Consider the following 23,725-nt stretch of genomic DNA (forward strand, 5'->3'; position numbering starts at 1 on the left):
CCCTTGGGGAGCCAGACCTTGGGGGTGAAAGCATTTGGACAAGCTGCAGGAAAAGGGTTTCTCCCCTGGCAGCTAGAAGCTGCTTCCTATGGCACTTCCCTTGGCAAGTCAATGCCTCTAGAGAGGGCGTGAGATGCTGTTGGACACACGTGTCCGTCCGCATGCAGTGAGAGTCCTCGGTCAGGGGCTGCGTTTCAGAAGAGCCGGCAGGCTGGCTTTTCGCGCCGTCATCGGGTCTGTATGATGGGGCTGGGCGACCCACCTACTTAACAGGCAGGCACGGCACCAATTTGCATAGGAAATGACTAGCTGCAGAGCGGAGAGAACAAAACAGCCTGCGCCGTTGCTAGGAACTGCGGCCAGATGTTCCAGCCATAGTCGGGGCTCGCGCGAGAGGAGGACTGGATGCATCTGAATGCCAAGGAGCTGGCTTTGTTCAGCTACACAAGCCAGTGCTGCCAAGCCTCGGAACAAACACAGGGGCGAGCTCCAAGACGCGGCAACCGCACCAGGCCATAGACCTGCATGGCTTGAATAAAAGGACCAGTGTTTGCTCGAATGCGACGCCAAGATGCAGTGCACGGCTTGAGAGGAGGGCTGGGCAGGAGGACCCTGGGCAGCGCAGCCTCTGGGGAGGTAGGAGAGAAAGGGGGCACATCTGAAAGGTGCCTACCCTGGTCCAGAGCAGCGTGGCAATGAGTGGAGAGTGGGGGCCTCAACAGCGGTGCAGGGTATGAACTGGCTGGACTGTTTCTCCAGAGGCAGCTTTGGCAGTGCATGTGGAAGGGGGGAATGAGACCCAGCAGCAGCCTGTTTCCCCCTCTCTCGCCTTAAACCACATCCTGGCTCCAGCCCACTGTGCCTGCATTGTGTGACCGGGCAGGCTTAAACCCAGACTAGATACTGCACACGGAGGAGAAGAGTCACAATGTGCACCGGGGGGAGAGTTCACAACGATGGGGAAAGTATTATTGCTCCAGAAAGACTCGGGGAGCCTCCTGATATGTCAAGGAGCTGGATCCTGAGGAGAAAAGGAAGACCGTGGGGGATGATTGCCTCTCTGTCGTTAGCACCTCTGGGCCTTGGACGCAGTGGCAGGGGGCGAAGGGGGACAGCTAGGCTGACCCTCCCTAGCGAGCCCATCTCTGTCCTCCCCTCCTTGCGGCATCTCTCTGGCTGTGGTACCCCGGCGCAGTACCAACGCCTTCCTCGGGTCTCCTGAAGTTTGGGTCATCCCCCCACGCTGCCATTGTAAACAGGATATTCGGAAGTAAACAATTGAATACAATCACGCCTATCACGAGACAGAGCTACACCAGGACAGGCAAAGCCCCTCTCGAGCGCAAGCCTCCAAGGCAGCAGGCTTTCCTTGAGAGGAGCCCCTGCCCTCCCATCCCTAGCTAGGCTTAGGGCTCACGGAAACAAAACTGGTCCTGTGGTGCTGCGGGGTTCGAAGCTTCAATGTGGCCAGCCGGAAACTGGGAGAGCCCCTTCCATGAACCTGGGCAGCAGAGAGCGGTGCCCTGAGTCCCACGCTTGACTCCTTTTCCCAGAAGCTGGAAATCCCCCAGCTCCAAACCCCAATGCCAACAACTCAGACTTGGGTGAGAAGTTCAGCCAGCAGTGGTGAGACAGAGGAGCTAGACAGACGCGTGTTGTCAAGCAAGAGGAAAGGGCTGTCCCTCCCTGGAAGGCTTTGCATGCACCGCAATGCTCGCTCCATGTTTGGGCCATTCCTCATTAGATACTGCTCCTCTTCAAGGAGTTTAGGCAGGGCCCTATGGACCCAGATGTGAGCCACCATGACCTGCAATGGTGGGCAGCTTCCATAGGATCATGGTAGGCAGAGAGCCATTGGCAGCAAAGCCACGGCAAGAAGGAAATGGAAGGGGAGATGCTTTGAAATTTTAACCAGGGAACCATTCTACTTATTCCAAGGTTTGAGCTCTTCTCTAAATCCTGTAAGGCACTATGGTCGACCTTGCTAATATCAACCTGTTTCAAGACATCTATGATACAAAACCCAAGGTGGAGATGTGTGGTTTGAAGGTGGTTTGGGATCGCAGTGGGGCTGAGCAGGTGGCTTTGGCCTGCAGTGCACTTGGGTAAGGGAGCCAATGTGACTTTTTCTATCGGCTGTATGTGGCCGACTTGCCTAAAAAGGATGCTGAAGATCCCATCCCCTCACACATGTGGACAAGGACTATCTGTCCCTGGAGAGGGTAAGCAAGTTGAGCAGAAAGTTCTGCAAGATGCGTGAGCTAAAGCAGCTCTCCTGCTTGGAGCTACCTTCTTCAGTACTTGAATATCCATCTCGGCACTCCTTCTGCCAGGGAAGGCTGGTATGAGGAGGTCCAGCAATGGTTCTAGTACTTGGCAGCAGAGTATGGTAAAGGCTGCAAGTGGAGGGAAGGTGACCCAGAGATTAGGGCACTGCCCTAGGAACTGAGGTACTCTGGCTCAATACCTGCTCCACTACAGATTGCCTGGATATTCCTGCTCAAATTGAGGGATCCTTCAGTACTGGGAAGGGCAGAAGTCCACCCTTTAACTTCATCTGCGAGAAGCTTCTTAGATGTTGCTACGTGAGCTGGGGATCAGCAAACTAGACCAGCAAAACTGAACCAAAGCTAGAAAGGCCTGACAGTCCTCTGTGGCTGAGGCAGAGGGGACCTGCCAATACTATGTCTGACTCAACCAAACCCAAACTTCATAGCCACAATTAACCATCCAGGAAAAAAGTTAATGTGTCCAAGGTTTGGCTGTGGCTGCCCACTGGAGCATCTGTGTGAGTGGGAGTGGGTCAAACAGGAGCAGAGAGCAGGGCCTTTTTCCTGGCTTTGCAACGCATTGGTCGCTAGATCTGAATGAAATGTTCACAAGACAAGATGTTGAATCATGCAGGAAAAAGCACAAAAGCTACCGCTCCATGCTACAGCTGTGCTATTCCCCCTACGACATCCAGGAAAGTGCCGGATACGTTTTCTACCATCACTGGGTTCCACCTGTTCTGCCAGAGGTAAAAACCCTAGGTGCCATCTCCGACCTCGCTACAGCTCTCGTTGCTTCTACGGAACGGGACAGAATATTGAGCAGACAAAGGGGCAGCAACAGGTGGACTAGAGTTACAAGGGAGGGACAAAGACAACACTGAAGTCCCCCAGCTCCCCCCACAAAAAGACAATGGGCATATTGCTGTAAAGCTCTAGTCTGTGGGATGAGAAATCAGCAGGGACCTCTTCTAACTGAGAGTCGATCCACGACGAGTGTGGAATACTTCAAGCAGAGAGGCCTGGTTGGAATAACGTGACCAGTGCCTCCTGGACCAGCACCCGGCGCTTAACACGGGAAGACGTTCAGATTCAAAAGAGGTTTTAACTGCAGGGCTAAAAAGGATGCTTTGTGCTCTACTTATGGCGAGCAAGGCGAAGGACTGATTGAGACTGTGGCACAGGTCAGCCCCAGAAGGGCAGGGCAGCTCAAGTTGGCAAAGAAATGAAGTCTTAACAGACTAATCACATGCCAACCTCCTTATCTTGGCTTTCCGCCACAGAGAAACTACCAACAGGGCCAGGCTTGAACAATAGTGTTGTCTTTGCTCCCTAAACCTGTTTTTACCATTTGCTGAATGACAGTTTTCTGCAGGAGACCGGAAATAGTACAATAAATAACTAGCTGTAAGGAGGCCTCTGCCCCCAGTAACTTCAAGTTACTTGTTCTTTTCTGCCTTTTTTTCTGTCCTCCTGCCTACAGTTCAGTTTGTCACCTGAAAACTTAACCCAGTGACTCCCCATGTGCCCGTTACAGAAACGGGCACGGCTGCCTAGTTCTAGGGGTAAAGAACTTCTGAAGGGAGCAAGGGTCTTTCCACTACAGTCTTACCCAGTCAACCGCCTTTCATGTCTCCTTTGGCTACTGCGTTCTAGTGTCAGTTGTTTCACAGGGTGGGCAGAGCCCACCTGGAAAGGAGCCATTGGACTGGAAACCAAGACTTTGTTTGCAACGCAGACTTTCAAAGACCTCCCAGTCTCTTTTTTTTCCTACCACCACCAAAGTACAGAGCAAATCTAGTGATCCTCTTCCCCCAGCCACCACCCCCTTCAAGGTAATGAATGTTAATGTTTAAAAACCAAACTCGTGCACATCCTGATTCAGTTCTGGTACTTGCCAGCAGCAGCGATTGCCTTGCTATGCTTTCCATCCTGATCTGCGTGTGGAAATGCATCTTCGCTAGAAACGCCTTTTGGATTCTGGCTGAATAACAAGGGGGAGCTGAGGGCAGGAGGGAGAGAAGTATACTTTTTCTGACTTTCTCCAACAGTCTTGTGACTCAGTGGGTTGCATAGCTTCACTCTTCCGAAGTCTCAGGCAGCCAAAAAATGAAAGAAAACCAAACCCCAAAAAACCAAAAGCTGACTGCTGCAGGGATCCGGCTATAGAGCGATCTTCTGTTTAGTTTGTGTCCCTTATCCTTTGCTTCCCTCTGCGCATGTAAATCATGGAGACTGTAGGTCCCTGGTAAATAAACCTGGAAAGAAAGAAAAGCAATAAAGATCAGGTACTGCCATTGTTTCGTTCCAGGTGCGGGGAGGGTGTGCTATGTGTGCATGTGTGTGTTGGGGAGGGAGGACAGAGACTAGGGATATAATGTAGTGCCCTGAAAACCCTTTTATTGGTTGCCCAGAGCGCCTGTCTGCTGCGTCATTCTTTTCCCTGTGTTCCCCTACGTTACATTTCCAACGCCAATAGTAGCCAATATCTGACCTGGTGAGAGAGACAGCATAATATAGCACACAGACAGGAATTGAATAGTCCACATTATTTTATGGTATAAACCTGTGATTTCTAGCACAAGTTGCATAGGATGGTAGCATTCAACCAGAAAAGAAAGGTAAAACAGTAATTAAAGTACTTGGAAGTGTAGGTGGTCATGGGAAGGAGTCACTGTAGAGGGACCACACCAGTACTTATTTCTACTCTTGAACAGTCTGAGATGTTGGTCTTGAATTGTTACACACCCCTCTTCCTATCCACGCCTTTGCCACTGAGTTGGGACTGACTGACTGGAGCACATCTGGATTCGAGAGTGTTTCCCTGCCTAGTTGGGTAACTGGTCCACAAACAGCAGGTTGCCAAGATGAATGCATATATGCACACACAGGGCAGTGGATCAAGCAAGCGAAAAAGCAACTCAGGCTAAGTGTCTGTGCTGGGGGTGACTGAACACCCCTTTGCTAGTTAGCTTTCCACCAGGGCTCGCCGAGTGGAAGAGGGAGCGTGCATCAAATGGTTGGTCTCATGCTACCAAGTCTAGCCTGCACCCTCAGTTGGGTTTAGTTTAACTAGTCCCAGGAGGGCTGTAGGCTTGTGTTGTTTCTGTAGACTGAGCCCAGTGCAATCCCATGCCAGGGGCTCAGTGCCAACCTCCTATTCTCCCTGGCTCCCCCTTCATTTCAGCAGCATGTAAATCGTTCAGCTTGTATAACGGGCTGGGAGAAGGGAGCCCCTATGCTCTGCTCCGTGGCACTTCTCTGCGTGTTTGTCTGGACGCAGGGGGAGAATGTTTGCAGGCTGCATCCAGACCAGGTCATTTATACCACTCTGGGCATCAATTCAGCCCCATGGGGAGGATGTGGATGAAGTTGATGCCTGCCCTCCCCAGGGCTGCTCTGATCACAGTTGGAGCTGATAAGGTGTTACCCTGGTGCCAGGGCTGTGGATTTCACAGATTTCATAGACACTAGGGCTGGAAGGGACCTCAGAAGATCATCGAGTCCAGACCCCTGCCCCAAAGGGCAGGAAGTCAGCTAGGGTCACAGGATCCCAGCAAGATGAGCATCCAATTTGCTCCTGAAGTTGTTCAATGTAGCTGCTTGAACCACCTCCGATGGCAGGCTGTTCCAGACCTTGGGGGCTCGGACAGTGAAGAAATTCTTCCTTATGGATGCTCCTCTTATTTTCACCGTAAGTTAAGTCTTGGTCCATTAATGCCTAAACTTTCAGGGATGGTTTGGAAATAGTCAGATTCAGCACTGAAGGGACCTCATTGCAGCCAGACAAACAAGTGGAGAAATGCCCCTGCTTCTCTCTGCCGATGGCCTGGTCCTGTTTCGGTATGGTCATGTTGACTCATAGCAGTCGAGGAAAGCTAGGATTCCCCCATCTCCTGTCCTGCTGCCCACCAGCCCTGCCCATCTGATGGTGCCTTCTGCCTGCACAGAGAAATGTGGTGAGCCCACAGCCATGGGCTCTGGGAAATGGTCCTTCCCCACCTCAAAGGAAGTCGGCCAATCCTCAAATAAAACAGCACTGTTGACTTAATGACAACCTCCTGGAAGAAAAAATGCAGCAGAACCTGGCTGCCTCATGCCCTTGGCTTCTGCAGCCCTTGCAGAGACGAGGGTTTCCAAGCCAGCTTGGGGTCATACTGCCACAACAAGCCAGGTGCTCTTAAATGATTGCTGTGGCTTTTATTTCACAAGCTGCCACTTCTCTGATGAGCTGAGACTGCTGACGAATGCCAGCTGAGAAGAGAAGAGGCGCTTTTCGAAGTAAAAGCTACTCCAAACAGTGGTTTGCCTTTTACTCCGCAACCAGCTGAGCATTAAGCAGTTGTGAACCACCTGGATACGAGTGATCTGGGGTCTACTTGTAATTACTGGTCAGAAAGCTATTCAGATCCCTCTCTGCCTTAGCAAATCTGGTTAAAAGGCATCATGCTAACAGAATAAAAGGAGCAGCACTGCAGCAGGCACCAGGAGGAGTGAGAATTCAGCTCTGCTTTCTAGGACTGCCCAGATAAACCAGTTAGCCTTTGCCTGTGTGGGAAAGTGGGGCATCTGGATGGTTTGGAAAGGAGATGCCAGAGGGGAGAGTCGGAACCCTTCTCTATGTGCCCGCCTCGTTAGCAGGGGAGAGCGATCCTGTTGCAGCGATACAAGATGCTGGCGAATCTTCAAAAAAGAGCCCTCATTTTTCAACCCTGGAGTTTTTTCCCTGAGTACAATGGCTCTTGAAACAGCAGATGCAACTGAACTGACGCAGGCTGTTTGAAGCAGGGCACGTTTGAGGGCTTTTAATCCCTCCACTGATGCCACAAAGAGTTTTTAATCAGCTAAAATGTTTGCCCGGGCATCTGCAGCTTACAACTACTGCACCGAGACCTGGCATCCAGGGCAGAATGGAAGGGCAACAGGTTGCACTGATGATGCAGAGCGATGCTCTGCCTGTCAGCCAGTGAGGGCTATTTCTGGTAGCCGAATGCTTTTGCTAATGAAAGCAAGTTTCCCCATTAATCATCTCGCTCCCTGAAGGAGAATAAAAGGCCTGGAGGTACAGTGAGATGGGGTAATTCCTGCCTTGTCTCCTAGGTTGCACACTGTGCTAAAGAAGTGCCAGTGGGCACAAAACAATCTTTACAGAGTCCCCCCAATATCAGACCTCCTTCACCTTTCCCCAAAAAAGTGCAGGAAGGGTACAGAGGATATGGAGAACTGCTTGCACTCGTCAAGTGTGTCCAGACATGACCAGGCAGAACTAATGCTCAGGGCTCTGCTCGTCTTTTGGTAAAACCCCACATCTCCTCTTCCTGTCCTGGAAGCATCAGTCCCAGAGAATCTACTGGGTTGTCTCACGTGAAAAGCTCTCACCCTTCCAGATTTTTTTGCTTTCTATTTCCTATCCCATCTTTGCTGCTCTTTATGCATCTAAGACAACAGCACTCAAAAGCAGAGCCCAGCAGGCCCTTAACCTGGTTGGCTGTTGCATGTTTTGTAAGCTTGGCTTGCTCACCTGTTCCCACCCACAACGGACTCACAGTGTCCTTGCTGCAGAAGCCCTCCCTGCCAAACCTGAACTGAAGAAGTGCCAAGCCATGTTGGCGTTGCTCTCCGAGGGCTTGCTGTCAGTAAAGATAATTTTATTTATTACTGTGCACCTCATCCTGTGCCCTTGCTGCACAGAAGTGATGTATTAATTATAGCCAGGTGTAGTTCTGGGACTACACAGACAAACAAAGCTGGCTATTACTCTGAAAAGTCAGGCAGTGAAGGTGTCTTTGTGGAAGAGGAAATCCTTCTGCTAACTAATTCCATCACTAGAAGTAAAGAAGCCAGTCCGTTGAGGGCCCACTAGGAAAACTGGACTGAAGCAGATGATAGACTCACTGTCTGCATGATGCACCTGGTGCCAGCCAAGGTAGAGCCATCGGTGCTGGGTGGGGGAAGGACTGATGAAACCATCTCACATTGAAGGCAGCATCCAAGAAGCTGCAGATGGACCAAAGTAAAAGAATCCTAGAAATGAAACCCGCCGGGCACCCTACAGGGATGGGATTCATCCTAAAACCAGACTGGCTCTTTGAACTGTGCAAGTGGTCATGTCGGGTCCATCAGCAAAGTCTAGCTCCTTTGCCAAGTAAAACCCCTCAGCTTGATGCTCCACAGGAACTTGACTAACTGCTGCTTGACTTGCCCTTCTCCAAAACGTGGATGCCTCGACTCACATTTTAAATCAAAGTAATGGTATTTAGCCTGTGGTGACCTGAAAAGCAGCAGCAGAGGGATAGATGCCTTGGCAGTGAGCAGAAATCTAGAGCTGGAAGGCTTTCCTGAGAGTGGGACCATGGTGGTTCCTGGCAGCTGGATGTTTGGGACTCGGTTGTGGTTTCACTCCACTTGGCAGGCGTCCACATTACAAAGACTACATTTACCTGGTGGCCCCACTGGGAAAGACAGACTCGGGGATCCGTGGAGAGTCAATTATCCCTTTCATCCAGGGGACTCGGAAGAAACACCCTTTGCCTAGCAGCTGAGGGCTGGGCCTGCTCTGAGGATGGGGAAAACTCTCTCCTGGGTTGCCAGTCTCCACTCAACTCCCAAAAGAAGGTTGCAGAAGACTGACCTAGAGACTCAGACTTCTGAACAGTGGTGCTCCTTGGTTTTTAAAACTAAGTAGAACTGGAAGACTAGAGTCAACCAGATGAACAAGAAATGGTATAGACCTTATCCTACTTTTGGGAGGGCGTCACTCAATTCTTTATAAAAAGGAGGGAAACTATGGGTAGCTCCAAGGGACGTCTGAAACTGGAAACAAAAGAGGAATTTCCCTGTGTTCTTTGGGCTCAGCTGACCTCGGGCACACAGGATCCTGCCCTGGTCTGACTAGGATGGATCACTTCTCTGTCTAAGCTGGTAGAAATTAAACTGAAAAATTAACTGGCCTTTACATATAAGAGTCTGAGCAAGCCTGTCGTCTTCTTGAGATATCTGCACTTGTGGTACATGTGCTGCTGCTTGTTAGTCCTGCTTAGCTGGCCCATCATAACCTGAGTGCAGAAATCCTACAGGTTCAAGAAGGGAGACTTGTTGGATTTTTCCTTACTCCCCAGCTTTGCAAGAGCACATCTTCACTGCTGTTCCCCAGGGTGAGTGGTGCTGATTTAGGCCCTGTGGAAGCATTCCCACAGCAAGGCCAGACCCACGTTATTCTGTCCGCACCGTTTCTACAATGGTCTGTGTGAGGTCCTATCCCGTCGTTCTTGTATGAAGACGTTTGGCATACCTTCCCTATCAACAGTGAGAGAACCCATTTGGAAGCATATGTGGGTGGAAGAGAGAGCCTGAAGTTGGCACGCATCTGTGTGTCCACCCTGCGACTGCTAGCTGGCAACGCAGGCAGCTTGGTGGAGCTCCCACTTAGCTGAAGGAAACCCTGAGCAGAGCTGAACAGTGGTCAGGGCCACGCTGTCATCCACAACTGTCTTTTAGGTCCAGATTTTTCTCTCAGCTTCAAGAACATCTCTCGAAGTAGGTCCATATAGTTACACTTGGTCTGTAAAGGTAATGGAGTTCAGTGGCATTTGTTGTAATTAGGAGCTTCTAATTTTATGGGAAAGCTGGCACTAAGCTCGGGAGAGTGGAGGGGTTTCTGGCGGTGATGATGGTCCATATGTGTGGTGGGCAGTTTCTTCCCTGTCTAGCTTCTCAGGGTGCACAAAAACCTATGGAAAAATGAGTCCAAGTGATGAAATAATATTCTAAGGACAGAGATGGTATCTTGCTTTGGGACTCGAGGCCAGCAAATGGGAAAAGAAAATCAAAGCGCTTGAAGTTTCTTGTGCAGTTTTGCACAGAAATGGAACATCTTCCTTCAAGCCTCTGTAAACAGGTACACAGTCACTGGAAAATGAATGAAGATGGGAAAGGTGTCCAAAGGCCAAAGCAGGGGAGAAATGAACCTCTTCACCCTCCTTTTAAGTCCAGAAGGGCAAGGGAAGGGAGAGGATGTTGTTAGAGCTGGCCAGGCTGGGCTGGCCGTGAGTCCTGTGCCATGCAGGAGCTAATTCCCCTCTCCACACACCATCCAGCCTATAAGATGTTTTAAAATTAGAAAGCTTAATTCATCTCTAATCATTAAAAACTAGAGCAGCTCCCAGCTGCCTCATTCTACTGCCTGGCCCCTCTATCTGTCACGTAGGCCCAAGTGCTGGAAGCTGCACCTGAGTGCCAGCAGGAGCCCTCTTCTCCACTTTGTTTCGATGCCCAGCACTAATTGCTCCGTACAAGCCTCCTCCTGCATTTCAAACTGTTCCAAGATAGCACAGAGCACTCGAGCGAGAGCAGTGCTTCAAGCGCTTTGGGGAGCGCCTCAGTGTTATATAAGGTCTTGAAAGATAAATACTGCGAGATCGCTTCCGCAGGAGCAAAGCCCCTGCCATCAGCACTGCCCGCGTGAGCTCCTGCCACCGTCTGTGTTATAATCCAGAGCTAAGGGCAGTGGACTGTGAGGCTGCATAACAAACAGCCATGTGATCTTATTGTGTCTTTATCCCCGCACTGGCACTTTAGTAGAGAGGAGCTGACTACAAAGCTTAGTCTGCTCAGGTACCTGAAAAAAGATCTTGTGGGTATAACTACAAAGTTCAGTATTTTGACTTGAGTTGCATTTGGGTATAAACGACTTGCCCAAATTTGCCATATTGGTACCAAAGGCAGAGGGGAACCCAGCTGCGGGAATATTTCTGGAAAGCAGTAAGACAGGCGACACCAGCCTTGACTTGAAACCAGTGCACAGCTGGAAAAAGTGTACGCGTGGGGTGGGTTATGCCAGTGTGCATGACTAGGCAATAAAGCCTTGCACGGGGAAGGTGGCATTAGGAGTTGTGCAAATTCTGGCTAAGGCTGTGCAAGGAAGAGCTACTGTTTGCTGTGTTAGCATATCAACTTCAGCAAGTCAGAGCCTGGGAGTCTCTTGTTCTTAATTCTTTGTAGGGAGGAGACAGCTGAGTTTGGAATGACAAGCTGCAACTGAAGATGCCAGGGCCAAAGTGAAAAGTTGTGGGAAGTGTCTACAGGTTCAGCACTCAGCTCATGCTGCACCAGTGCAGGATTCAAGCGGTCAGGCTTCTTGAGCAGTTTGACCTAGCACTTAGGGCTGCACTAATGCTGGGGAAGATGAAGGATACAAATAGGAGGCATGAATCCTTTGTTTCAATGCAAAGTGGCACACGCACTTGCTGGACTGCCTACACCAGTGGTTTTCAACCTTTTATTTGGAGACCCCTAAAAAATGTCAAATGGAGATGTGGATGCCTCTGAATTGTAAGTGCAGGTATTCACATATTTTTGATTGACCATAGTTATCTTTTCCAGACCCCTTAGACAGTCTGCAGACTTCAGGGGCTCACACACCACAGGCCTCCACTGTTATGCTGCCTAGTGAACAACCCAGAGAAGCACTTCCCCAGCATGCAGCAAGGTGGGCTGCATGCAGCTTACCTATCCAAGACAAGGCAGAGCATGGCTGCTACAGCAGAAAGTCTGCAGAGCACTTGCACTCCACATTGCTCCCAGCTTGCTTTAAAATACAACCTGTGTCCTTCTAGACTTGTGCCGTTACATAAGATAGCACCACCTCTACTGCAGCTGTGCCACCGAACGAAATAGTCGGTGTAGACTCACTGCCTGCTCCCTCCACTGATAGCAGAGGGGAGAATCTGAAAAGGCAGCTGGGTTTTAAACAAACAGCTCCAGGGCAGGACTGTCCCTGCAATGTCTGCTACCCTGAATGTACTATTCCACTGATATGCGCAGAATGAATTTTCCCCAGAGGGCATGGGCTGGTTATGTAACTCGGCAGCATCATGTTAGCACAGCACGAGTGATCACAGATGGCAGCAGCAGAAGCAAAACACCAACCACTTGGGAGCTGCGTGTTGCAACTGCTTCCATAATGTCTCTAGCACACTCAGGAGAAGATGGCCACCTCTTCCCCTTCCTGAGCAAAAGAGCTTAAGCACCACAGGTAGCTAGTGACCTTAGGAGCAGTTGGTGAGACTGCTAAAACACTTCTCAAGGTTGTCACCGAGCCTCTTAGGTTGATGTACTGGGGTTCTGCTGTCACCATGTTTCTGTTTCTAGGTCCCAGAAAACGCACATCCTGGAGTCTTCCCTAAGAGTGTTTGCGTTCAACGGGCAAAACCACATTCCTTAACCTCAAAGTGGATTTGTTGTGCAAACAACAGCCTCGTGGAGATGGTCACTTGCTAATGCAGACTGGCAGGAAATGCCCCAAATAACGTACTTCTCTGGGTACATTTCAAACCGGTGCGTTTTCAGAAAGGGGAGGGACGGCACATCCCTCTTACACAATCGCGGCAATGCTCTTTTCAGGTCAACTGCACCAGGAGCAAGGAAGTTGGGATCAAGGCTTCCCAGGGCCATTGGTTTTGAGTTGCTCCTTACTGCTGTAATTTTCAGGTTTTACCCAAGGGTTTGGCTGGGACAACCCCTAGCTACAGCATGTGTCTAAGTGGATTTGCCAGGAAGGCAGGCTTCTCGCTGCAGGTCAGTAGCCTTGATTACCACACTGCTCAGCTCTACAAGTCTTGCAGCCACGTCTCTTGGCTGCTATGGTCCTCGAGGTCTCTTATTAAAACTGAAGAAAGCAGAGCTTCCACTCTGAATATCAGAGTTACTGGATGCTTCCTCAAACTACAAGCCTAGAAAGATGCAGGGTCTATTTTAAAATGAGCTGGGAGCAACGTATTGAGAGTACAAATGTCCTGCAAACTTCCTGCTTGTGAGGGCTTGTGTGGGTCAAGCGTGCCTGAGACAGGAGTTCTCTCCTGGCATTGTACAAGTGGTGTCTCTCACAAAGAGGAAGTCCCTTATTTAGCATGGAAATGAAACAAGACCAACTACATTCCTTCTCAGTGAAAGCAAGTGAAAAATAAAGAGTGTGCATTTCAAACTCCCCTGTCACTTTATCCAGTGCATTCCAGAGCAGGCTGCACAGCTGGTTTGGTGCTTCAGTAGGAAAAAGATTTTGGACAAATAACTCAACATTATAGCAGGTGAGTGTATAATGCATTGCAGCTGGAAGAGGGTGCCAGCTTCAAAGGTTCGTAAGACCAAGCTAAGATTGAGATAAAAGCACTGAGGGTACCTGGATGTGGAAGGAGGATGAAGTAGATAAGAGATATTCACTTTAAAACACCCTGGTGAATGGAACGCAGGTCTCCAAGTGCAGGGAGCCTTCAGTGCGTCACCTCAAGCAGTCTTTGAATGTGGGGGATTCTCAGGTTGCTCACCCTTCGGCTGCAGGTAGAGGCCACCTGCTCTCCCATACAAAGATAGCTGCCTACCACAGCGTTCCAGCTTGCTGAAACTAGTCTCAACATGCAGCTTGATAAGGTAATGAATGAGATGATATAACTTGGCTTCCTACAACAGCAAGGGACTGGACTCCTCTCAGGAGTGATACATCAGTAAGTGAAACACTGAGTAGATACTGCCAAGGTTGAACCTGTCTTTTCATGCATGTATCTTGATACAGGGGGGTGTGATGCTTTTTCCAGGGGTCCTACAGGGAAAGAAGAGTGGAGATTTTTGTCCTAGTTGCTTAGTGAGTGGTCCCTTGACTCACTAACTAGACAGGCACCAATTGCTCAGTGAGGGGGGGAGGGACTCTCTGACTCCTTCCCAGTGTTTACGCGGTCTGGCGAGCACTGGGAAATGCTGCTCATTCTGTTTTCCAGCCCCTATTTCTAGTTTTCTTTTAACTAGGGAAGGTGGAAGAAACCGCTCAGGAAGTTGTTCTCAGGATGAGCCAGTACAGAAAGAGCTCTGGGAACAGAAAAGGCTGCACTGTCCCATTGCACAGAACAGCTAACGGCAAGGGTGGTGCAGTGGAGGAAGGGAAGGTGTCACAAACTGTAGAGCACTTACCCAACTGCAAAACACGGCTGCTTTGCCCTGAATTTTAAGCAGCACATGTCACCTGGTCCATCCTGGTTTCAAGCTCGAAGGCATCAGGTCGATCCTGTGGGTTAGCAGCCAACATGTCTTTCAAGAGCTGTTTGATCCCCTCAGACATGGAAGTCCTGCGTTTCTGAGGGATATGCAGCTCCATCTTTGGGTTTTCTAGCAGCGCTTCCCCAACAGGCACAATCTCTGTTCCCTGCTTGATGTAGGTCCCCAGCAGCTCCTTCTTGGTCTCTGCGTCGATGAACGTTATCCTCTCAATCATGGCCCAGATGATGATGCCCAGGGCAAAGATGTCTGCCTTGGCTGTGTAGTGCCCCTCCCAGACCTCGGGGGCCATGTAGAAGTCAGAGCCGCAGGCTGACGAGAGCCAGTACTTGTTCACGTTCACATTTTTGTTGTCGTTCCCGCCCTCCTTACCCCGAGCGGTCAGACCAGCACAGACCTTGCTGAGTCCAAAGTCTGCCACCTTGAGAACAGGGGCACCAGATTTCTCCGTGATCAGGATGTTGTCTGGCTTCAAGTCTCTGTGCACAATATGGTTCTTGTGCAGGAAGGCGATGGCACTGGTCAGCTGGAGCATGAAGCTCTTGTTGGTGGCTGGGTCCGGTCTCCGGGAGAGGATGTACTGATTGAGATCGCCCCCTTCACAGAACTCCATGACGAACCAGAGATAGCAGGGTTCCTCGGCATAGCCCAGGATTCTCTCACCTGGGAGGCACAAGACAAGGGGGAGGGACGTTAGACACAGAGATCAGCAACAGCAGGACAGTCACGTCAAGTGTACAAGAAGGTCTCTGAAGGCTTAAGCCAAAAGCTGCCAGCAAGGTTCTGCTGAATATACTTAGCTTTGCATATCTAAGGGACAGAAAAGCATCTGGCACGCAGTCCCTTAGCTGTGTGCACTCTGCTACATAACTGGAGTAAGCGCTTGTCTGTCTGTTGATCCTGATTAGACGGTAGCCAAGGAAGAAAAAAAGTATTTGTGCTCTTTACCAACAGTTACAGTTATGCTAACGAGGAGTTAGCAGTATTTATCTGCATTAAGGCCTTGCAGCAACCTAGCTGATTTCTGTGCCCCAGCAAAAGCAAGATGCAACAGCACAGCTGTGATGACACCATGGGAATGCTGCATCGTTAATAATACTGCATAAAGCGGCAAGAGCTAAGTTTAGACGAGCTCTTAGTTAGCAAGCAGAGAACTGGACATAGCACACAGGTACTTGAGTTGTGCATGCTTAATTTTGCTTCTGCCTATAAAGGCATTAACAGGTTTCACTGCCCAGTGCAAACAGCATTTTATGCCTCTCCTTTTAACAGCTACCCAGAGTGATCTCAGAAAAAGCTGCCGGTAGAAGGGTCAGGGCACAGGGCAAGGCCTAATGTGTAAGATGTGGATTTTAGTGGCCTGGCACATTGTACTTGGCTTGCCATACTCCTCTCCACATCAAGCACTCCTCTGCTGCAGAGTACCTGCTCTGGGAATGAGTGAAAAGCACAGCAATAACCAACTGGTTAACAAAGACCAAGTCATGCAGCTACCACTGGGGATGACATGAGATATTTGTAGCCTAAAGCCACTTTTCCAAGCAGGAGAGGGGAGCAGTGGCAGGGGGGGACTCTGGGTTTGACTAGGCTTATCTGTTTGTGTGTTCGAGGAAGCAGGCCTCGGTTACAAGGGCAAAATCCCATTATAAAGCTGGGGTGTCTCAATCAGACACTGGGAGTTAAGTTTTTCTCAAGCCTAGGCAATTCCTCTCAATTACCTCCACTTTTTCCAGCCGGTCCCATGGATAAACCTGCAGCACTCTACCGGGCTAAGTGACTCTGCACGCCAGCAAAAACAACCTTCCAGCACAGCCCTAGAGGACCCGTAGGAAAGAGACTGGAACTTGCAGTGCCCAGCAGTGCCAGGGACTACCAAGAAAGCCAAGTATCAGCCCTTTCGTGTCAGCCTCTGTAATGGTCAGTGATTGGGGTGGATGGGTGGGGAATATTGGTGATTTGTACAAACAGTCTGCAACCATGACTACTGCTATGGAAATTAGCCTATATAACAAATATTTGGCTGCACCCCACTGTTCTCAGCAAAGGATGATGCTTAGGTCAGGACCAGGGAAGTGGGCCCCTACTCACAACCCGATGGGTCAGAACTGGGACCCCAGGGAGATTGCGGCCAAGGGAGACTCTCTTCAAGTTGTCTGCTGGGGACTCTGTGCTGGGTATGGAAGGGTTATTTGTTTCTGGAGACAAGATCTCTGAACAGGAAAACTGTCTGAGCTGCCCTTGGTAAGAAATGGGTATGACAGAATGGAAAACTGAAGAGACAGCCACTTGTCTTGAGAACAAAAATATTTGCACAGTCAAAACAGCTACATGCATGTGTGGCTTCTACTTTCGTTAACTCGGCTTCACGAAAGGCCTGGTGACACCTTGCTAGGGCAGAGGGCTTGTTTCTATCCTTCAGTCAATGCTCTTCCAGCCCCCTGCAGCAAGGTTTTGGATGCACTGGCTATTCTTGGCAACTACCCAGGCTGCTCTGGTAACGCTCTGAACAGCTGCCTTCCGCTGCATTTACTCCGGGATGCACGTAGTTTGTCTCTGACAGCTATGTCAAGCTCTTTGGGTGTCTGTCATGCAGAAGCAGAAGTGCTGCTAGTAGCAGGATACGGTGTGCGTGTGGGAATGCAAAGGTACTCGGACGCTGGTGCCTCTCGCAGTGACTGGCTTGAGCTCAGCCTCATCATGAATTCATTTCCAGGAGGCTAGACTACTTTTGGGAAAAGGAATTGCTGTGATGGGGTTGACATTCAGACTCCAGATGTCCCTAGCCAAGGGCAGTTGTGACAAGATGGCTGCACTGATAGCAGCACCATGTCCGGGGGCAGCTGAACTTAGAGAGGTACCAGAATGCCAACCCCATTTCCACTCGCCAGCTGCTCTCACCTGACTGTTGCCATCTCTTTGCTTTTATCTTGGTCAGACTCGTTGCCTACCACCTCTCTTCTGCCATTGGGGTCTCTTCCCTGCCTGGCCTCTGAAGAGCACAGCAAGGGCTGTGCCTTTAGTTCCCTGGTCGTGAGCCTTGCACAGAGAAAATGGTCAAGAAATTTCCTCTTGCAGCTGGCTCTCCCACACAGAGTAGGAAACCGATATCAGAGGAAGAGGGTTTGAAGCTGATCCATGATTTAAGATTCTGCTTACAAAGTCCCACTGAATTCAAGTGACACCTCTTCTACCTCCCCACCCGCTAAGGAACGCTAGCACAAATTGACCCCTTTGTTGCTGCAGACATTCCTCACCCCACCCACTGTAACCTCTCTTCAGAGCAACTAATTCACTGAGCCAATTTAGTAGCTACTGAACTGATGGCCCTCTCCTCCATTGTAATTAGATGCAATCTAAACCTCCCCACAGCAAACATGCTGCACTGTAAAATGTAAGGCCTGGATGCTGGAATGAGCCAGAGACATTTGACACTAACAGGCTGTCCATAGTAAGTGTGAAGGCTGCATGCCCGTGGTGGACGCTGCAGAAGCATTTTGCAAGCGGCTGTCTCAAATGCATGCTGCCTGGACCTCTCCAGCTCTGTGCAGACACCACAGGCTATGAACAGCACATGGGGCACGTGGCCAAGCACGAGCCCCAACAGCATGTCAGTGGAGAGATGGAGGCTGCACACACTGCAGTCGCATACGTCACTCCTGACTGCCCTTGCGTGAGATGCCAGCCTAGCTCCAAGCTGGGGGTCCAGCTTTCTAGCTGTACTTTGCTTTAATGAGATGCTGAATAATGAATTGAGGGCTACAGGCCACATTTGCTGTTAAATAATTGAAGCCCCACATAGACCAATGTCCTGCTACTTGTGCTCCTCGTTTGGAATCAGTCTCGAGTTAATCCCCACGTCCTGAACCTCAGCACGTTGGCACTGCATCTGCCTGGGTCTTTAAATAGCCCAGCTGCGGTCGTGCAGAATGGCACAGCAGCGATTCTACGTGCTGGGGGATACAGGCCAGAGCTGAGCGGTGGTACTTGGGAACCAGAGGGCTAGGATTCAAGTACCCTGTACCATCAGGGAAGGAGGGAAAACTTTTGGGGTGCTCTTACCCAGTTGGAGTATGTATTTTAGGGATGCTAGCACCAACAGGAGTATGTATTTTGGGGCACTTAACAACTATGAAACTATAACCTTGGCTATTAGCTATGGCTTCTAGCTGGGTCCCACTGCCCGGGGGGCGGGGGGTGGAGTTGTTGGGGGTGGGGCAGGCAGGATTGAGATGTGCAGAGCCTTAGTGGGATTTCTTACTTAGGGCCCCTTTTTCCCCAGCCTAGGGGAAAACCTCATACACTAAAATCAGTAATGAAAGTGTGTAGATACCATGGGAGAGTCCCGTCAGCTTTCTGAAAGGTCTCCAGCCTCAGATAAAACTTGTTACAGCTAGGGAGGGGAAGTAGAGGGACAGATTGAGCTCTTCTGCATGGAAGTACTCAAGGATAGTGGTACAGCTTTGAGCAAGATTTCTAGCAGGCACAATGAGAGCTGTCACCAGTTTACGGGGTCTCTTGCAGGGATGGACTCTCTGTACTTGCAGGGTTTCGGGCCATGTTTTGGACACCAATTAGCAGCGCAGAGTTGGCTCTGGTGCTTCGCAGTGCATGGCAGGAAAAGGAATCTCTGCTTATGCAAGCTGTGAAACATTCCCCTGTCCTGTCCCCCATTGCTGGGAAGAGGGTCTCAGATGAGTACTCCAGTACTTTTGGGGAGGCCCTTATACAATGAGTGGGTGAAACTTCTCAGGAAGAAGGGACTTCTATAGGGGCAGCCAAAAGGTACCTCAATACCTTTCAGAGCCCCTTGTGAGCCAAAGGAAGCTGGTCTGACCTGATTGGGGGGGGGAAGGGGCTTTTGGGGGACAGGCAGTTACAGGGCTGTATGAACTCAGGGGGGTGGGAATGTCTGTGGAGGAGGGGCTCTACCAGACAAGTGGGGCCAGCTCCAGTTTCTGTATGAGTGCATGCCAGTTTACTTGTATACAGGTCCTATTCTATTTCAGTTTTCTACCAGATGCAATGGACTGGCTCTGCTTGGGGCTAGCAGAACGCACAGAGGGTTATGCAAAGGCCTGGGACTTCAGGGAGGGACACGGAGCAGTCTAATCCAGGGTGCAAGGGAAGTGGCAGGCCCACAGCCATGGGGGTGCTCACTGGTACAAAGCTCAACCTGGCTCAGACTGCAGCCTCAAGGCCATTTAGGGATGCTAGCACCTATGGAGGGGGTCCTTAATTTGTTCCAATTGAGGGTACATCAAAAAAGCACAGACTCCAAAAGGTGCGTGGAGCCCTGGAACATCCCAGGAAGGCTGCCCTCAAGGAAAGCATGCTGGCTTTGCTCGAGGCAGGCGATGGGACCCTGGGGCAACATGGGGAGTCCTTGAGCAGTAGGAGGACAGGAGGCATGGGATCTGCAGGGCTGCGTGTACGGGGGAAGCCTGCAGCCAAGGGGGACGGGTACTTTCAGAGAAACTCCTTCCAGGTAGCACAGCAGCTTTTGTTTGGGGAAAGGAGAAGGGAGGGTCTTGAGGAAGCATGGGGATTTGGAGGGGCACTCGGGGGTGGGGGTAGAAGGAAAGAAGCACAGAAGTGTCCCAAGGCTGTGCCTGCCTTCTGAGGGTGCATGGGGTGGGTCTCGGGACCATGGGAGCACCCTATGGCAGTGTCTAGAGGTGCGTTAGGTGGGGCAGTATGTTTGAGGGAGGTCTTCAAAAAAATGCAGGGAGAGAGCACTCTGCTAGCTGTGTGCCCTGAAGAGAGAGCAGGGGTATGCCAGTCCCCCACCCACCCACACGGCACGCTAAGGTATAAGGGGCTCCTACTGCACAGAAGCACTTAAGATGCGTGGGGTCCATCGGGGGCATATATGGGGGTCTGAGGACCATGGCACAGCTCTGGTGCATGTTAGGGTGCAAGGAAGGTTCGTGAGGAAGGTGGGGGGGGTGTCTCAAAAGGCTACTGGGGTCATAGAGGGGGTCCAAGGACTGTGGGCTCAGGGGCAGGGTTAGGGTGCACAGGAGGCCCCGTGCAATGCATGGGAGTCACAGGGTTGCTGGAGGCCCTATGGGTGTGCCTGGGGGTGTTAGGGAGGCCCTCTGGCATTCGTAGGGGTTCAGGACTGAGGGTGCATGGAAGTGCCTGGGGGTATTGGTGCATGGGAGACGGGGGTGGGTGGGCAGCAATTAGGGAGCATGGGGGTCCAAGTACTGGGGGTATAGGGGTGCCCTAGGAGGGTACAGAGGTGATTGAGGGGTGTCAGGGTACATCAGAGATCCTGTGGGGTTCATGGAGGTTGCAGGGCTGAGGGGGTGTCCGAGTGCTGGGGCAGTGGGGACCCTGTGGGGTGCATATGGGTCCCAGGGCTACAGGGTGTAGGGCTCCCCAGGGAAGAGGATGTTATGGTGCTTGCGGAGTGCAAAGGTGCCTAGGGCCCCGTGTGAGTGCTCATGTGGTACAAGGCACTAAAAGCCTTGTGCAGGTGTTAGGATGCATAGGGTGCGAGGGTAGGGGTGCCCTGGGGTGCTGCCTGGAGTGGTATTAGGGTGCAGGAGTGCTGGGAGCCCTGTGGGGGTGCCAGGGGTGGCTGAGGGATGCAGGGAGCCCTGGAGGGTGTTAAGGCAGAATGCCAGGACAGGGGTAGAGGGGTCCTGGGAGTACCTGGAGGGTGCATGGGGGGGAGAGAGGGGGCTCACAGCTGGGGATGCCAGGAACCCTGTGTGAGTGCGTGGAGCTACCTAGAGGGATATAGGTCCTGGGGGGCACAGGGGAATAATGGGTGCCAGGGGTCCTAGGGGATGCTCATGGGATGCAGGCACATGGGGAGCCCTGTGCAAGTGCCAGGCTGCACAGGGTGCCAGGACAGAGGCACAGGAGCAGCCTGCAGGGGTGGGGATGCCTAGAGGAGCATTAGAAGTGCATGGGGGGTGGTCTCTATCAGCTGGCATTGCCCGCAGGCTGCAGGAGGATCCCAGTATCAGAGCAATGCCAGGAGCCGGGGGGGCAGGGAGAACTGCTCAGGGGTGTGGGATGCCCTGTGGGTGCATGCAGCTCACAGCCAGGGATATTCGGGTGCAGGGGCACAGGGTGTCCTGGGGAGGCATTAGGCTACAGCAGATGCCAGGGTGGTGGTGCAGGGAGGTGCCTAGGGAGTATTAGGGTGGGGTACCAGGAGCCCTGTGGGCAATGGGCACGAGGGGGTGCCCAGAAGGTGCTGGGAGCCCTGTGAGGTGGTGCTGGGCAGCAAGGGGGTCCCTAGAAGGTGCTAGGATGCCTGCAGGGGTTCAGCAGGGGAGCCATGGACACCGGGAGCCTTGTGGGGTGGTGCTAGGCTGCCAGGAGCCCTGTGAGTGGGGGGCCCCAGGTTGCAAGGGGTGCACAGAGGTTCAGGGGGGTCTTAGTATCCTTACGCACCAGAGGTGCCAGGGCCCTGTGGGGGAGGGGTTGCCAGTCAGTGCCAGGGCAGGGGATCCAAGGGCAACAGGAGCCCTATGGGGGTGCAGGGAGACTCCATGGGGTGCCAAGAAGCCTGCGGGGTGCAGGGATGCCAGGAGCCCGGGGGGGGGGGCAGATATTAGGCTGCAACAGGTGCCAGGAGATCGCCAGGAGATCCCCAAGGGCAGTAGGATGCTTGTGGGGGCGCCAGGGACACCGGGAGCCAGGAGTGCCCGTCAGCGCTAGCGCAGGGAGGTTCCCGGGGGGCGTCAGGACGCCAGGAGCACTGGGGTGGCACTGGGCAACCGGGGCTAGCGCAGGCAGGCTGCTAGGGGAGCAGCGGGTAGCCGGGCAGCGGGTGCAGGGCGCCAGGGCCCGGGGGGATTAGGCCGCAAGGAGCGCGGGCAGGGGCTGAGGGGGCCCCGCGGGCCGTACCTTTGAGCGAGGTCTCGACCAGGCGCAGGTAGAGCTGGCTGCGCTTGTTGCCGTGGCTCATGCGCTGGCCCAGGCCGTGGCGCTGCAGGACGCACTCCTCGAAGCGCACCACGTTGGGGTGGCGGCGGCGCAGGCTGGTCAGGGCCCAGAACTCGGCCAGCGCCAGCTCCACGTTCTCGGGCGCGTCGCAGCGGATGCGCTTGACGGCGCGGCGGGCGCCGCTGCGGCCCGACACGGCCTCGTAGACCACGCCGTAGGCGCCGCGCCCGATCTCGGCCAGCAGGCGGTAGCGCGGCCCGGCCGCCGCGGCCGCCTCCGCCTCCGCCGCCGCGGCCTCCCTCAGCGCCGGGCCGCGCCGCCGCCGCGCTGTCCCTCGGCGGCCGCCGTCCGCCGCCTCCATGGCTGCGCCGGGCCTGGCTCTTGCGGCCGCCGGCCCCCGCCCCGCATCCCTGAGCGGGGGGCGTGCGCCGCCAGGTCGGAGGGCAGAAAAGCGCGCCGCGCCTGCCCCTTTAAGCGCCCAGCCAATGGCGGCGGGAGGGAGCGCACCACGCGGAGGGAAGGGGGGGTGTTCATTCGGAGCGCCGCGAGAGTGCTGCGAGCGCCGCGAGGGGCCTGCTCTTATGGCCCGGCTTTGCAGGCTCCTCCCCCCTCGCGTGCAGTGGTTTGTCCCGTCGGAGTGTAAACACACCATTCACTGAGGCGGGTGGGCGAATCCATGCCGCGCTCAAGGGGGGCGAGGAAGGGGCGCCGCTCCGGTCTACCCTCCTATTCCCGCAGCGAGCGTAGCTCGGGGCGGGACCGGTCAGTCTGCGTGGCGGGGGTGTGGGGTGCAGCCCGCAGCAAGCGGATGGGCCGCGTGGGGCGGCGCGGGGGGAGGGAAGTGGTGGCGCCCCCCCCTACCCCGCAGTGGTGCGCTCCAGCCGCGCAGCCGCGGCGCGGGCTCGGTGGGCAGGAGCGGGCTGCGGCCCTTACGTAACCTTTATGCAACCGGCCCGCGGGGCAGCGTCCGCCCCCGGCCCCGGGCAGGGGGGTGCAAGGGGGAGGTGGCAGGGCGGGGGGTGCATGGGGCAGGGGCCAGTGCCATGAGGGGCATGGGGAGGGGGTGGCACAGCGGGGGGTGCAGGGGCCTGTATGGGAGCAGGGTGGGGAATGGATGGGATGCGCAGGGGCTGGGCAGCACCAGAGTGGGGTGTGCACGGGGGGTTGCACGGGGACAGGGTGGGGCGTGACTAGGACAGCTCAGTCCGGTGCAGTAGTCGAATGTGAGCGGGGTTGGGGGAGGAGGGGGTGTGCAGTAGCACAACCAGGTGCCGCCTGGGGCCGCAGTCCATGTCGGTGCGAGGTGGCTGATGGGGGCACCAGATGCAGAGCAGTCCGTTTCACTGGGGGAGTGAGCAGCAGTAATGGGGGGGGGCTGGGTGACCTGGGATGGGGCGAGAGGGAGCTGCGGTGCAGCATGGGGAGGGACTGGAGAGATGGGACGGTGCTGGGTAGCGGTACCGTGAGCAAGGGGTTGGCTTGGGACAGGACTGCACAGGATCCAC

The 23,725-nt window shown here is 53.1% G+C and overlaps 1 protein-coding gene across 1 annotated transcript; it reads right to left on the reverse strand.

Moving 5' to 3' along the window:
• Positions 1-445: 445 nt before the first annotated feature.
• STK35 (serine/threonine kinase 35) lies at positions 446-22,611 on the reverse strand. The gene is made up of 3 exons (XM_090065269.1): positions 22,182-22,611; positions 14,229-14,975; positions 446-4,528 (listed from the first exon to the last, which is right to left on the reverse strand). The coding sequence occupies exons 1-2, from the start codon at positions 22,579-22,581 to the stop codon at positions 14,263-14,265; spliced, it is 1,113 nt and encodes a 370-aa protein (XP_089921395.1). The 5' UTR covers positions 22,582-22,611; the 3' UTR covers positions 446-4,528; positions 14,229-14,262.
• Between the last annotated feature and the right edge of the window lie 1,114 nt (positions 22,612-23,725).

This window comes from Crocodylus siamensis, chromosome 10 (genome assembly GCF_052110815.1).
Source record: "Crocodylus siamensis isolate JL-2025a chromosome 10, ASM5211081v1, whole genome shotgun sequence".
Classification (NCBI taxonomy): Eukaryota; Metazoa; Chordata; order Crocodylia; family Crocodylidae; genus Crocodylus; species Crocodylus siamensis.

Coding starts and splice junctions, on each gene's coding strand:
- STK35 (XM_090065269.1), bottom strand. CDS start 22,581: ATGGAGGCGGCGGACGGCGGCCGCCGAGGGACAGCGCGGCGGCGGCGC. Junction 14,976..22,181: donor GGTCGAGACCTCGCTCAAAG/GTACGGCCCGCG, acceptor TGTGCCTCCCAG/GTGAGAGAATCCTGGGCTAT.